This window comes from Pipistrellus kuhlii, unplaced genomic scaffold, assembly GCF_014108245.1.
Source record: "Pipistrellus kuhlii isolate mPipKuh1 unplaced genomic scaffold, mPipKuh1.p scaffold_m20_p_1, whole genome shotgun sequence".
NCBI classification, from domain to species: Eukaryota; Metazoa; Chordata; class Mammalia; order Chiroptera; family Vespertilionidae; genus Pipistrellus; species Pipistrellus kuhlii.
Genome location: NW_023425404.1, coordinates 56,420,737 through 56,436,774, shown reverse-complemented (window position 1 = coordinate 56,436,774; position 16,038 = coordinate 56,420,737). Strand labels below are relative to the sequence as shown.

At 44.6% G+C, this 16,038-nt stretch overlaps 1 protein-coding gene across 2 annotated transcripts in view; it reads left to right on the top strand.

Annotated features, from left to right (window-relative positions):
- Positions 1–14,981, top strand: part of CDIN1 (CDAN1 interacting nuclease 1) — a 214,255-nt gene extending 199,274 nt beyond the window's left edge. For both annotated transcript variants that reach the window (XM_036446681.2, XM_045583796.1), the window contains exon 11: positions 13,640–14,981. In XM_036446681.2, coding sequence (XP_036302574.1) covers positions 13,640–13,775 — 136 coding nt within the window. In that variant the 3' untranslated portion in view covers positions 13,776–14,981. The remainder of the gene's footprint in view (positions 1–13,639) is intronic.
- Positions 14,982–16,038: the final 1,057 nt, after the last annotated feature.

Sequence of the window (16,038 nt, the reverse complement as noted above, 5' to 3'; positions counted from 1 at the left end):
CTGTGTTCACGGTGCCGCTGCATCCCCCGAGGACTGCACCCTTTTCAGGAAGGCAGAAGCTGTTGGTTTCCCCGTTCTGCATTGAGGAGACAGAGGCACCGGCTGTATAGTGGACAGGAGCACCATCCAGGGATGTGGGAAGCAGGCTCCATCAGTTGCTCCCTGTGATCTTAAACAAGCCACTTGACCTCTCAGAGCTTCAGTTCCCTCATCTGCCAAGTGGAAATAATGTGTTTTTGAGGGTCAGATGTATTGCTGTGCAATTTGTGGACGTGTTTTAAGACGGAAGCCTGTGCCCCGCAGCTGGGGAGCAGCCAGAGGTGCCTGAAGCTGTCCTGTCCCTGGAAGCCAGCCCTGCAGTTTTCACACTCAGGATCCTCTAACTATTACTTCCCAAAAAAAAAAGTTGGTCTGCCCTCATGCTCCTGTTCCTTTCTGGCAGTTGTCTAGTAAAGCACCTTCCTTAGCCTCAGGAAAACTAAGAAATTGGGGCCGGCCACCTGCCTTCCTCAGGTAACCCATTGTGAGCCTGCCTGCCTGCTGGGCCAGCCTGAGTCTCCCAGGTTCTCTCTGTCAGGCCGGGTCCCCAGCAGCCAGCACGGCTCCCAGGCCAGAAGCTGCCTTTCTCTTCTGTCCAATCTTTAAATATCAGTTAAAATTCTCAAGGTAGTTCCTTCTGCGTTCTCTCTTCTGTTGAAAATTAAAATGACTTATTACAGAAGATGACCTATGAAACCAGGTGAGACTTTGCAGGCGCCCCTGTCTAACAGGATGTGTGTTTGGGATGGATGGTGCAGTGGAATCTCAGGACCCTGTCCCGGACCATGTGGGCGCAGCCCTTCCTCATCCTGTCACCGGGGCCCAAATGTGGAGCCAGGCCCAGCGGTGTCGTGCATTAAAAACCAGGATGTATATTTAAAGATACTTTAAATCACTGGCATCAGCAGGGTTTTCTGTCAAGTCTCTTGAAGGAGAGTGTCTCCTGCCCTTAGGAAGCTGACGAGCTTTTCTCCTGAAAGACGGAGTGACGGTGATCTGACCGTTCCCCCTCTAGGGCAGGGAGCACCTAGTCCAGTTATCGATATAGGAAGCCTTTTCACTCTGGTTCAGTCCTACTTCCTGCCCCTCCGTTCTCCATCTCCTTTGGGTAAACCTGGGTGAAATGCTGCCTTGATGAGCACTTGACTGGTCCGGTTTTCATTTTCTCTTGAGGGCTTATTTCCAGAACTCTGGACATAGATCTACCTATTGCTGTGTTTGTGGGGAGAGGGGGAGGGGGAGGGAGAGATTGGGGAAGTTTCTTATTAGATTCCACTGCTGGGCAGAATTTTTGTAATGGGGCAACAATGAATAGATAGAAATTATGCTCACTTATTCTCAAATTCACCTCGAACTCCAGCACACAGGTACTAACATTCCTGTTTTATGGATGGAGAGCTGAGACAGTGAGAGATAGAAGGTACATTGAAGACGATGTCTTCCAGCCTCCACTGTTGTCTAGAAGGGGAATCACCTGCCCAGCACAGAGGAGTCCTGTAGTATATAGTAAGCATTTGCACTGAAACCGGACATACAGGAGCCTTACCTTGAGATTGGGATGGGAAGGCATGCGGGGGTGATGTGTCAAGAGTTGGAGAAGTTTTTGGAGGCGTCCAGAGCATGCACAGCAGTGTGGCCCAGCTGCTCAGAGAGGGCCTTCCGCATTTGGAGGCCATGGGTTGGCATCAGCTACTCTTAAGCCTTTCCTTGTTGCGAGAATAAACTGCTTCCCCTCTCCATATCTCTGTTTTCTCATTTGTGAAAGGGCACCAAGCCCCAGCCAGTTTGGCTCAGTGGATAGAGTGATGGCCTGCTGGCTGAAGGGCCCCAGATTATATTCTGGACAAGGGCACAGGCCCAGATTGCAGGCTCGATCCTCAATAGGGGGCTTGCAGGAGGCAGCCGATCAATGATTCTCATCATTGATGTTTCTTTCTCTCCCTCTCCTCTCCTCTCTAAAATCAACAAAAACATATTTTAAAAAAAGAAAAGAAAAAAAAAGGAAAGGGCACCAGGAGCACTTCCTGTGCCACAGGTCCATTGCGTGTATTAAATGAAGTAACTGTATGAAGGCTTAGCAGAGTGCCAGGCACACGGTGAGCCCTCAGTGTTATTTCTCTCATTGCCATCATTATGATCAGTTCAATACGCTTTATAATTTTTTTCTCAAATTTAAATAAAGTGCTAATATCAGCTAACTTGTGGTGCTTTTGTCTTAAATGAAATAATGTAGGTAATGAGCTTGGTAGAGTAGCTGGCATGTAATGGAAGTGCTAGCTGCTGTTACGATGATGGCTGTGCCGGTAGGTTCTGGTATGACTTTACCGGGAGAAATCATAATCAGTGCCTGAGTCTTCTACCGGCTCCAAAGGCTGGGCTGTGCCAGGCAGGTGGACCTGGAGAGTAGTCGGTCAAGAATTCATTGAATCTAAGAGACCCAAGTCTGAAGTGGGTTAACTGCAGGGCATCCCTCTCAGTAGAATGCCTTCCTCTACTTGTAGTTAGAGGGGAATCAAACAGAAGAATGACTCATAAGCCCAGGACTGAAGAATGACTCAAATCTGAAGATGACAGAGATTTTCCACTGCATGGACCCACAGCAGAACCCAAAGCTAGCCCGGGGTGACCGGCTGGCCCTGTCCAGCCTTAAAGTCTGTTTCCAGGTGACCACCAGCTGAATGCTGTCTGCTCGTGATGGTCGGCTGTCCTCTGCCCACCTCACTGCCCTGTGGGTAACTCTCGTCCGAGGTGGGCCCAGGTGGCTCGTCGTCCCCTCAGCAGAGCTTCCTGATCACTGGGACAGTCCCTGGCGCCGAAGCTTCATCGTGTAGGTCCAGCATTAACCAAGCAATGCCTTTAAAGACAGCATCAGGCAGGATCTCTGGGGACTTAAAGTTCTGTAACAATGCAGTTGGCCTTCAAAGTGCAACTTAACAGTAAAATAGGAACTTTGCATACTTCTTTTTCTGAGCTCCATTTTCTATTTCTAACTTTGCTCTTTCTCTGTGTGTGCCTCTTCAAGGAAAGGCAGGGTGTAAATAAACTAAAGCCGTATACCAACATGCAAGCCATCAGATCCTCGTTTTCCTAAAGGAGCATTATTGGAAATGACGTAAAGATCGTTCTGTGGAGTGTATGTTATTGAAAGTTAAAGCAATGAACCTGGGAATGATAGAAGCACCGTAGGGATGGTATTTGTGGTTCAGCGAGTGCAAATCCATGTGTCATACACAAACACACTTCACTTTAATAGTTTGATATCTCTTCACTCATCTAAAACACCTTAAGGTATTTGGAAAGGGAGGAAGAAATAAAACAGATGAACCAGTTGAGATATGGCCAGGAACAGTAGTACTTCATTTTGATTGATGCCTTTACAACCTTATCTTCCAGATAAAAGCTACTGTAAACAAAAGCTGACCTACATTGATTGTCTCTCCAGGAAGTGAGGGCCACCTGTGTGCAGCTATTGGATCCCTGCTGCTTAGTTTTTCTTCCTAGCCCTCAGCTCCACCCACCTGGCAGCCGCACCTCAGCCACCTGCAGGGCCCTCCCAGGGAACAGCTCTTGTATTTCCTACCAGGTTCTGAACAACATCATCTTTCCTGTAATAATCTGAACAGCATAGAGTCCAAATGCAAAACTTCTGGGACTAGTTTTTCTGTGCATGTACTTTGGGCATATTTTTAAGGCTCATTGTATCACTTCCCTATATGGTCAATGGTTGTCAGCAAAATATTGTTTTCCAAAGACACGTTCGCACCCGCAGCTTTTCCCGAGGCTGGCGCGCTCTGAGGAGGCAGGCGTTCATGTGTTCACACATCTGCTCAGCCAATACTCCTCGGCTGATGCCCTTGTGCCCCTGAAATACAAGCTGGCCTCATGCAGCTTACATCCAGGTGGCCCATATTTACTTGTCTTCTGAGTACCATTTTTTTTTAATTGTTTTCTGTCACCTGGTCATTTTTTCTAACGATCTTGATGTAATCCCTTCACCCTAACCCCCAGCATTTGCCTTCATGGGTCCATAAAATTGTGAGATTTGCTCTTGAGGACTGTGCTGGTTAGCCAAAGAGACTTTCCTTAGCGGGAAATATGTATTGTGAGTAAAAGAAATGTTTTTTTAGCTCCCCATTCAGAGCGAGTTGGGATCTGACATACCTGAGGCACTGTGTCGCTCTTGGATAATGATAGATTTATAGGGCAAACATGTAGCAGCCTTAATCCTTCAGTTATTCGACTTTGCCAAGGACGAAAATTCCAATATTTTTTTACTTTAAGCAGACATTTATATTTCTATCTAGTACCCATAAATTTCTTTGTGCCTTGAGATAAACGTCTCACTGAACTCTGAGTTACCCTGTGCTCTTTTGAGAATCGAGCCAAGAAAAAAGAGACCCATCTCTCCTCTACCTGATAATAAAAAACTAAGTAAAAAAAGAAAGAAAATAGGGCTAAGCAACATTTATACAGTAAAATATTTTCTGTTTTATAAAGCATTTCTAATTTCTACTGTTCGGAAAGTTGGAAGTGAGAAGTTCAGGAATAACCTCCGAATTTATCAGAACGAGTCTGGCGAACCCAGAATGGACCACCACACTGTCAGCCAGGCTCGGCCAGCCTGGGGATCACTATTCATTATGGTTGTCATATCAATTATACATTCTCTGGCATCAAACACTAAATCAGCGGAAATGATGGGTTCGCCTTTGGCATGTTTCCCTGGGGAAATAACTGAGAAAACATGTAATAATTCACACAACCAATTTTGTAAACTACCCCAACTTTGGGAAGAAGGCTGGAGTATAAATTCTGGGCTGGTAGATATGATTTGCACCCAAGGTCTGCCTGAAGTGGTCTCTCACTCTTAGTACTTAAATGTTTTCTCCGTACATGACCTTGAGTCCTTTAGGACTTGAAGGATTTTGGTTTCTTTTACTGCACTTGGCATTTCTTCTTCCTGCTTGGGGTCGGGTACTGTCCACTTAATATATACTCACTTGAAACATAGACCAGGTCTACTGTACTTAAGTTTATCCTCCAGTTTCACAACAAAATAATCTCGATGTGTTTCTGATCCCAACTCTTTATTTTTCTTGGGACCTTCTGACCCCACTCTTTATTTTCACCTCAAAAAATGAACACCTAATGGAGAAAATGAAGAGGACCATTATATGAGTAAACGTAACATAGCTGAGAGCTTGGCTCATCCAGGAAGAATTCTAGAACATCATGTCATTGCTCTAAATCAGCGGTCATCAACCTCAGACCACTGTGGTCCATGAAGTTCAAAAAGTTGGCGACCGCTGCTCTAAATTATCTTTTGCTGTAAAATGTTGGCATTTTGTTTGTTCAGTTAATCACTTACATTTCACACTTAAAAATATGAATAGAGCCCTGGCCGGTTTGGCTCAGTGGATAGAGCACTGGCCTGCGGACTGAAGGGTCCCAGGTTCGATTCTGGTCAGGGGCATGCTACTTGGTTGCGGGCACATCCCCAGTGGGAGGTGTGCAGGAGGTAGCTGATCAATGTTTCTCTCTCATCGATGTTTCTAGCTCCCTATCCCTCTCCCTTCCTCTCTGTAGAAAATCAATAATATATATTTATAAATAAATAAATAAACAAACAAACAAACAGACCTTTTCCAGGTTATTAAACTTTGAGCTGTAAGCTGCTGCAGGAGGGAGGAGCCTTCCCTCAGTGACCTGCACTCTCCGCAGGGCAGGTGCACAGGCCGTGCTACGTTCATTCTTAACAGGTAAAAGCAGCACAGCTGGCCCACTGCTGGGAGAAAGCGTTTCTCCAGGAAAACAGACATGAAAGCAGCTGATTACATAGCTTCCGCCTTTGTTTCCTATTCTTCCTCGCTCAGCTTTTCTCTTCTGAGCAGAGTTACGATAGCCTAGAAAGACTGGGAGTATGGCATCTGGGTAGATACAACACGCGGGAAAGGATAAGGAAAATGAAGCACTTTTCCAGGCAATTTAATGTAGACATGGAAATGCCAAGTTACATAAACACCAAGGAGAATTTCAGGTGGTTGTAGTTGTGTATTTATATACATTTTAAACTTTCTTCAAAATAACCTATTTTCTGTTTATCTTCTATGTGGCATTCAGGCCTGACGTGAATCAGTATTTAGAATATATTTTTCCTTTTTTATTTTCAAAAATATATATACAGTGAGTTGATGTTACAAAGAGAGTTGCATTTTTAATCATCAAGATTCGTGAGTTGAGTGAGAATACTCAGAAACTGAGGTTCTTTTTTCTTGAGACCTTTCAATTTGCAAACACAGGCCTGCCAAGAAAAGAAAGTGAATAAAACAACCAAGTTGTGTTTTTATTTCATCTCTAGATATTACAAAATAAAGAGAATGTTTACATTGTATATTAAATTGACCATAGTGCCAGAACCTTACGATGTTGTATTACATGATCACTAATCTATTATTATTGTACACATATTTACGCACAGGCATGAATACACACATACTCTGCACATAAACATGTGCAAGCATATTTCACTTGGACTGAAAAGTTATTTACAACTCTGTCTGGAGATACATACAACAGTGATTAACAAGTGCATAACCAATCTACAACACACAGATTAAAACTAAATAAACAGTGTAAGAGTTTATTTTAAAACAATTACAAGATGTTTTATATTTCTCCTTCGTCCTGAACTATGTTTTTGCAAATGCATTCTTCATAAAAACCACATGCAAGTCTTTGATGGTGAAACAATTGACTTCCTACAGCCACATGCCTGCACACATCTTCAGAAGTTGCCCCAGACCCCACACAGCAACTCAGAAGGAGAAAGAAAAAGGAAAGGTTTTTTAATTGTTTAATGAAGGCCCCGTGAACAAGAAACTTGACTCAAATCATCAAATCATCCCACAGTCCTCTTTTTGTTTCAATTGAAAAATTGTTTGGTTAACTTGATCCAGATTAATATTGTAGAACCCCAGTATATTGAGTGAGAATCCTTTATGTAAACATGGTAATTCAGCTCATTGAGAAGTATGATATCAATTTCACGAGTTTCCTTCATTCTTTGTGGAGAAGCCAATTGTACGACAGTATATGAGTCCCAGCTTCATATAGTATTACCAAAAGAGGTATAAAATCACACTGATACTTGTAAAAATATGTAGTGATTTTTCTCATTGGGCTGAAAACATGGATGAGTCCAATGAATGCCACAAACCCAAGATACATCTTTAAGCCAGAAGTATGTTAGCAGCAAGAGTGGGCCTTTGGGTTCCTTTTGTCAACCCTGCTTAGCAAGTCAGACCCTTCTTTTCTGGTTCTTCCTGACACACTCACTTAGACCCACCGCTTCCCTCGGTTTTGTGGTAACTTATTCCAGCTGTGAGTGCCCATTAATGTGAACAGGCTGCAGGAGTGCTCTGGGTTTGCTTCCCTCTCCTCCTGTTAGAGTCTGTCCCTTAACTTCTGCTTCTCCTCATAGCAGGAAGCATTTGTCTTCCCTGGACTTGAGGCAGTGGTTCTATAATTCTCAGTTCCTTCACCTGAACTATAAGTTGCTTGGCCATATGCTTCCTAAACATGGTGACACCTAACATAGCAGTGAGTGGCTAGATAGACTTTTTAGTTTGGAGCTATTGACTTTGTACCTGAAAAATGATTCCCCAGAGACAGGTGAATCCTGACTCATACACTGGGCTTTTGATTAGTTGCCTGCCTTCTGGGCCCCCGCTCTTCTCTCTTTTCCAGATGTTGTAAATATGCTTCCAAGTTGAGCGAATGTTATAAACTGCTGTGTAAATACAAGGCATAGTGACGGACAGTATGGTGTAATGGTTATAAGCACAAGCCACAGAGCCAGACTGCTTGGGTCCAAAGCCTGTCCCTTTTTGTGCCTCTGTTTTTTCATCCTGTAAAATGGGGATGATCGTAGTGACCCCTCACAGGGTGCTGGTGACTTTCAAATGAGTCTGCATGTGTGAAAGTATGGAATCATTGCCTGTCACGTAAGTGTACTGTACATGTTAATTACCTCTTGATTGTTGTTTATTCAAATAGTTTTATATATGTTTAGACAGTGTCTTTATAGACCCTATGTACAATCAAGGGTCTTCTGAAATCTGTGGAGCCATAGAAGCTAAATGCGCCTCAGGAAACCAACCAGGAAGTTGGTTTTTGGGGCTAATTTATTAAAGCGATATCCCACACTAGGACTGGAAATCTCTGCATACCTGCATCTACCTTTCCTGTTAGCACTCTCTGAAGAAAGTGCCTCAAGGCAAAGTCTTCACAAGGGAAAGTTAAGTGAAAATATCATCCTATTAATTCCTGTCTTACAGGATAATGTAAAGGTGTGGCAAGGAAGGGGTTGGGGGAGGGGGGGCGCATTTTTTTATAGTTAAGAAAGAGAAAGGAGCCGAAACTGGTTTGACTCAGTGGTAGTGTCGGTCTGCGGACTGAAAGGTCCCAGGTTTGATTCCGACCAAGGGCATGTACATTGGTTGCTTGGTGGCGGGCACATCCCCGGTAGGGGGTGTGCAAGAGGCAGCTGGAAAAAAAAAATCAATAAAATATATATATTTAAAAAAAAAAAAAGAAGAAAGAAAGAAAGAAAGAGAAAGGAAGTCCTCCCTGAATTTGGAGCCTCTGAGTTTCTCAGAGAGCTATAGAAAACCTTGGACTGAGAGGCATGATATCTAACTTCTACCATATTCGGTCCAACAGTTACAATCTGACATCCTAGAGACTATCTGAGGATAGCTACATTTTTTTTTCTGGAAAACTAAGAACTTACTCACTGAAGTACCATTTTTAAAACATTCTTGGTGACAATCTTTAAAAATATATTACAGATCGCACTGCCTGTCTTAACTGAACAAAATGTAACCAGCGCCCGTTTCCTCAGACTGTCCTTTAGCACCTGTTGAGATGGACAGAGTCCATGGGCTCCAACACCACCTGGGACCGCCACGATTGGGGATGTTTTCAGTGTCTCCTCCCTGGTTGTCAGCAGTCCTTAGGTGGCCAAAGTGTTCTGCCTGGTACCAACACCACCCCCCAACCCCGCCTCTACTTCACCCACTTCAGATTTGCAACTTCAGAAATCTACTAACCAAACTTAATAACACAGCATTGCAGTATAAAAAACATTTAGGGTTCTTTATCTATATATGATTTCTTGACATGTTTAGGTGACCCCAGGGTCCTAGACCGGCAGCAGGAAAGGTGTTGGTGTGTGGTCTCAGTTAGGGGCCAAGAAACTCTGTTAGTGGAAAAGCACCGACTTGAGAGAGGAAAACAGAGATAGAAACAATAATGATGAGAGAGAATCATTGATGGGCTGCCTCTTGCATGCCCCACACTTAGGATCGAGTGCACAACCTGGGCATGTGCTCTGACCAGGTATCACTCGACCACTGAACAACACTGGCCGGGTATAGTTGTACTTTCATATTCCATCTACTTAGAAAATACAAAACAACTGAAAGCTACCTATTTTGTTATCTACATCTCCAAAAAAAGGACAAGATCTATTTTTTTTCCTGAGGATAGTGCTTAGTGTGCATAAGGATGTCTTGCAATCTATTCACAGCCACTCCAGGGCCTCTGGCCCAAGTTTGGGAACCTCTGACTTAGCTCTCGAGGCAGGACCAAGACTCATTGCCCACGGGGTACAAGGAGGCAACAGAAATGAGCAAAGTAGGCAAAACACAAACATTAAAAAAAGAAGTGTATTATCTTCTATTTCTTTAATGAAACATGAAATCCCCTGAGGTTGTCTTTGCTTTCCCAGATTTGGCTGAGATGTGAGTATGAAGAAGTAGGTCTCTACAATTAAAGAAAATCTGAAGTGCAGCATGATGAGGAATGGCACCTGGCACAGAGCACATGGCAGGTCCATGGGGGCATCCATGACCCAGCTCCAACTGATTGTGGTCGTATCAGTTCATTTCTCAGGAGACGGTGAATATGCAGAATATTTTGTGTACAGCCTCTCAATTTTTATGTGTTGGCTCCTTTTTTTTTTTTTTTTTAACTCAACAAAAGCCCAGCCTTGATTTCATAGATCCAGTCACAGAAATGTCACCAATTTGCGAGGAAGCTTACCCCAACAAGATCACCAGAGAGCAGAGAGACACACGGTGAAACCAAGCTAATCCCTGGGAGACAGATGTGCACAAAAAAACCCAAAAGGGTGCCCAGCTTTCGTCCCACGGCCTCCTATTTAATTTTTCTAAACACTGAAATCAACCCAGAGAAGCAAATTACAAACACATTTACAAGGTTGTCGTCATTTACCTAGAACGTCATCCCCTCAGGGTCTGTCGTGGCTCCTGACTTTCACCTCCCATTTTTTTTCCAAGAGGCATTTGTTATTTTTGCTAATTTGGTGGTATTTTATTTGCAGGCAAAATTACTTGTTCAAACGTCACTCACATTCCAGTGTCTGCTCCACTTGAGTTTGTAAAATCCATTTGGAGTCTTTGATCTTATTACTTGACCATGAGTATAGTAGTAACATTAAAGTTACAGTTAGCCCAGCAATATGTTTACAGAATCAGCCCAGCTATCCGTAATCATCCCATTACTGCGTGTCCCCGGGCTGGTGCGTAGGGCTGCAACCCCAGTAGCAGGCCAACCTTCTGCTTTGCACATTCGCTCAGACCCAGGGACTCTGCTTTCTTTTAAACACCGTTAACAGTCTCTTTGATTTTTATTGGTCACAAAGGTTATGTTTGCCTTCCCAGCGATCTCACTCTCGTCCACTAGTGCCATAATAAATGGCAACAGGCATCCAAAAGGTGAAATCACTCAACCCACAAGCATGCACTTGACCCACATAAAAATATCATAGGTCCTGTTGTCTCTGTTTTACACCTTTTCAGAAGAAAACGCTAAAGTTGGCTTGCTTGGTCATTTCCAATTGTTAACCATAAGGTTCCCTTCTGTTAGTTCAGATCGCCAAGGAAGTAATGATGTAAAGTTTGTTCTCATGGTCAGCCTCTTCATAAATAGACATGTTGCTGGAAGGTTATCTTGCCAGCATCTCATAGACTCTGGATCCCAAATTGGGGACAGCTCAGAACTGCACTCAGGAACAAGGCCAGATCTTGTCCTATCATTACATCTCCAACCTTGTCACTCTCTAAAGTTCCTATTACCTTTCTCACTCAAAGGCCAATAATTTGAAAGCCTCCATTTACCAGTCTCTACTTACAAAGGCTGGTTGTCTTTCCTGGTCTGTAAGCACATATTTTCAACCAGAGCTTTTGAGCCACATGAGAGAGCTAGTCTTACCTAAGTAACTATAAATTCATCCAAAAGCTAAGGAACAAGTACTTAGATAACTGGTAGAGTCTCCTTAGGAATCCCTCGTCATAGATTCCTTTAACAACTCACAGACCCTGGTCACCACCTCGGAGGGCCCTGGCTGGGAACACCACATGACATGCTCAGATTCCCAATCTCACAAAAACGCTTCTGAGTTGCAGATTTCATCTGTTGCCTCACAAGCGAAACGAATCCACTTCCTTGGTGGCCGAGGTGTTCCCCAGCCTGGCTTCTCTGCCTGGGAAATGCCAGTTTTGCAAAGAGCTGTCATGCTTCGTGTCCTTTATCTTATGATTTAGCTGCTCAGCCGATGTACAGGCTGCTCTTGCTCTCGGTGCTGGTGATGTGTGTTTTTGTTTTATTAAATCTTTAAAACACTGGGCTTGTTGTTTATGACCCCCATATATTCCTTTGTTCTTTCCCGTGACTGTTTAGATCACATATTTTTTCTCCCTTTGTGAAAATATCAGTGCCTTTCTAAAGAACATCATGGCCTCCAGAATGGCTGCATACCGTGAGGGGCCAGGCCAAGGCTCTGCACTCTGCTCTCTGCACCCTGGGTTGGGTCTTCAAGGCTGTGACTCAGGGCTGCTTTGGGGACGGGAAGGCTTGAGGCTTCTCAGATCCGTTCCCCGACTGGTTTTGACAGATCTGAGATCATTTGATAACAATCACAGTGCTTTTTGTTCAATAAAGACACCAAACAGCCTATGCTCCTGTTGCAGACAAACGTTTGTGATTTAACGTTACCAAGCAGTCCTCGGTTACAGAGAAGCAGATTCTCATCCAGGTGTGAGCTTCGCCTCGTGTGTATGTCAGCACCCTGTGCCGAGGCAGTCTGAGTCTTCCGACCCCAAAGGAACCTTTCTCAGAGACGCTGAGGAGGAAGAGAGCATCTGCAGCCAGGCCTGCATTCAGCTAAAGGTCGCAGGGCCTGCTTCTACAAGGCATCCCATCCATACGTAGCTCCCGCATCTGCTAGAACAGGTTCGGTGGATGCATTCACGTCTCATGGTTCTGTCCTTGCAGGGAAAGGATGCAAAATGTTTTCATGAATCTCGCCTCTAACTGGGCTACTTTACTGATGTGAATCCCCAAATAAACCGGCCCGTGACATCCAGCTGAACTTGTTCCTGTGCACACAGTATCTCACAGCCCGTCCTGCACTGTTAGTTTTGGCAGGAACACCGCAGCGTATAATAAATCATGGAAGGAAAGAGCTTTCTGGCCTGGCGTGGTTCAGCCTGCTGTAACGTCAGAATACAGAAAGCAGTTCTGTTTTTAGACATCCTTTTACTAACCCAGCATTCATAATTTATGATTTCACTGTAAAATTCCTGCAACACGACACCGAAAGTAGTGCTGCCCTTTAATTAAGTACCTTCAGTAGGGAAAACGTGCAACTGATGTGCACACCCTCTCTGTGCGCGGTTTTGGGTCATGGTTGCATCTCCATGAACCCAGCCTGGAGGTCTCGCCTTCCTGACGGTGAGGAATCCATAGGGCGACTTCCTGAGTCTGCTGCTAGCCAAATCCGAGATCATTCAGAGGCACCATTTAGAAAAATTGAGGTTTTTAAGCCTGCATCCGTCTGTGCTTTGTCACAGGTCTATTGCCATTGTTCCTGTTTTCGTAAGAGCCTAGGACCAGATGTCATGTCGTGTTTGCATGCAGAGAGGCGGTAGCGCAGAGAATGCGGGGCCCGGGAGAAGGGCTCCCATTGACCTGTGGACTTTATTCTTTTAAAATGAAAAGCAAGGACGACAGAAGGGACTTTGGGCCCTACTGATGCGAGGCTAGAACATGACAGCCCAAAGAGGACCTTGAGCTGTTCCATTTTCTTAATTATTTTTTTTTCCTTTAGTATTCTTTTTCCTCCGTTGAAAATAGCTAAGATGATTTTTCAGAGTACTTCTGAATGTAAGAAGACTAAAATCCCAAGCTGGTACTCTCGGTTCGTCACTGTTTCGACTCAGGCTTTATCCTCCATCAGCTAACTAGTCACATCAGCCCAAACTCATAGCCTCTTCCTGAGTGGTAATTAGGACAGTGCATACATCTGACATACTTTGGGTTCCTTACAAGGCAGTCAATTTGCCTTGTATTAACTTAACTCTTTGGTGTAAAGTTCCACTACTTTCGGTCACTATATATAGCAACCAAAATAAAAACATATAAGGCCATTTAACCATCTTCTCCGTACTTTAGTGATTTCTGTGTGGGGAGCTCCACTAATACTGTGCATGTGTGTTGTTTTCTTGTGTTTGTGCAGATTCGGGCCGGGCCTGGTCATCTACTGGTACGGGTTCATCCAGGAGCTGGACTGCAACCGGGAGAGGGGCATCCTGCTCAAAGCCTGCTTCCCCACGGACATCGTCACCCTGGGCCACGGCGCCGCCGCGCCCTGACGCCCTGTGTCCGCGGGTAAGGCGGACCCGGAAGCAATCCCACTTCCCACGGCTCGGCTCCTGGCAGCATCTGCCCTGAACTCCCGCTGAACCCTCCTGCCCGTGGTCACCACCGCCTCTTTAGACAAACACAGCCAGAGTCTCTGTTTTCCTTCAGCCCTCGCCGATGTGAACAGCCAAGAGCTGCAGACACAACCCGCTCATTGTCAGCGTCTCTGTCAAACAGTTGGTTTATAGATAGTCATCATCTGTCTTCCTTCCGGACGGCTTCTCCCTGAATCCTGAACCAACGCGAAAATGCGGGGACGCAAAGGTGTGACTTTTCAATTCTCCTCCCGGTTCCTGAATCACCCTCTTGTTTTTATTTTTTCTCCCCCTAAGATTCCTTCCCCTCCCTGCTGCTCTTCATGCAACCCAGACACCCAGGGTCGCAGGGCCGCGTGGCAGCCTCCAGCCCTGTCCTGGCCGCGCCCGGCCGCGGTCTGGAGCCGGACCCTCGCCCTCACCCGCGGGCCCCGAGGGCAGCCTCCCCGCCTCTGCCCAGGCTTCGCTCTTCCTGATTTCCACGGCCCTGAGCCAAGCTGAGAAACATACTTGATGAGAATTTCCTCTTTTTCTAATACTCATTTGAGCAGCAAAACGTTTTTCGTTTATCTCATTCGAAAGTATTAGTTACATTGTGACTGCAAACCACAGTCCTCCGCGGACGGGGGCGGAGCGGGCGGCTGGAGCGAGGTGCCAGCGGAGACAGGAGTTTATTTTTAAAATGTGGCTAGTTCTCAGCGACGTGCGATCGTATTTTTATGGTTAAAATTCTTTAAAGGTGCATTTGGTGCACTGCTTTTTATCTGCATTTTATAACCACGTAATTATTAAAAAAAACGCTCATAATTGGGGCATTAGAAATATCCGGCTTTGAAGGAATGAAGTGCGTTGGACATGAAGCTGGGACGATTTTCAATTAAACAAAAATCAGGCAGAGCGTGTATCTCTTCACTTTACTTAGTCACCTTTCACGCTGCACATCAGATTTCACTCTAAAGCAAAAACATCAGTAAATTCATTATAAATCTATCTTTGGGGAACTTAAAGATGAGTGTATGCCCAGAAATGTATTTAGTAAAATACATTGACAAAACATGACTTTATAGTGTTGAACTGGTGAGCTTGGAACTATTAATAAAGGTGTAAGTTTTTACAAACATGTTCAAGTTATCTGCATTGCGTGGTTCTCTCAAAAAACTGGCCATGCCATTAGCACTGGGTTCATTTTGTACCTAAAAGGGTTCCCAAAGTCTGCCTGCTGCTTTTCCTCTGGGAAGACAGAGACATATCAGGTCCGAAGGGGTGGATTTTAGCTTTGCAGGGGTTGCATTCAACAAAAAGAAAAGCGAGAGGCGATGAACTGATAAGCAGGTATCAGGCAAACTTCTCTTTCCACGTAAAGTGCCTCGGGCAGGTTTTGTGAGTGAAATCGAATGATCTGAAACCACTGCTGTTGTCTTGATACACACAATCTCACACACACACACACACACACACACTCACACACTGTTAAGAGCAGTTTTCCTTGCATGCTCTAAACTGCTTTTCTTCTTTGGGAATAAATTACATTTATCTGCAGAGATGTTGAAAACCCTGTTAAGCCCTTGTCGAGGGTTTGTTTGTTTTACGTTAAACAAATTTATGATGAGGGTACACGAATTAAAAAAAAAAAATAGAGGTGCTTGCATTTCGTATTTCTTCTTCTGCCCGGTGCCCTGACCTAATAATGTATTATGAGAAGGGATCCGTGTTCCCCCGCCTCCTCTTTATGAGTAAGGTTTTCAAATTTGGTTCTTCAGAGTGGGAGAGGGATCAGCGGCCCTCTGTACACACCATGATGAAGTTACAAGTCATTCAGAACTCAGCTTTCCCCACAGGAGGATTATTATTCCTGCTCCTCTTCAGGCGGCACTGGAAGCTAAAGCTTGTGCTTTCTCTCTCTGTCAGCAATACTTATCTGTGTTATATCTGTGTGTGTTCTTTGTTTACTTGTTTGTTTTCTTAGTTTACACTACGTAAACATCAGCCCTGGAAAGTGGACACAAAGATGTCACCTTCTTTTTTATTGCCGTCGTCATTAAGACATTAACATGAAAGCCGGGTCTTGTTTTATGGCACTAACGAAGGATGCCAGCCCAGAAAGCAGGCGTGTGTGTAAACGTAAAACTAAATGATGTTCTCGCTGACATATATGGGCTCGCCAAGCATCTGCTCTCAC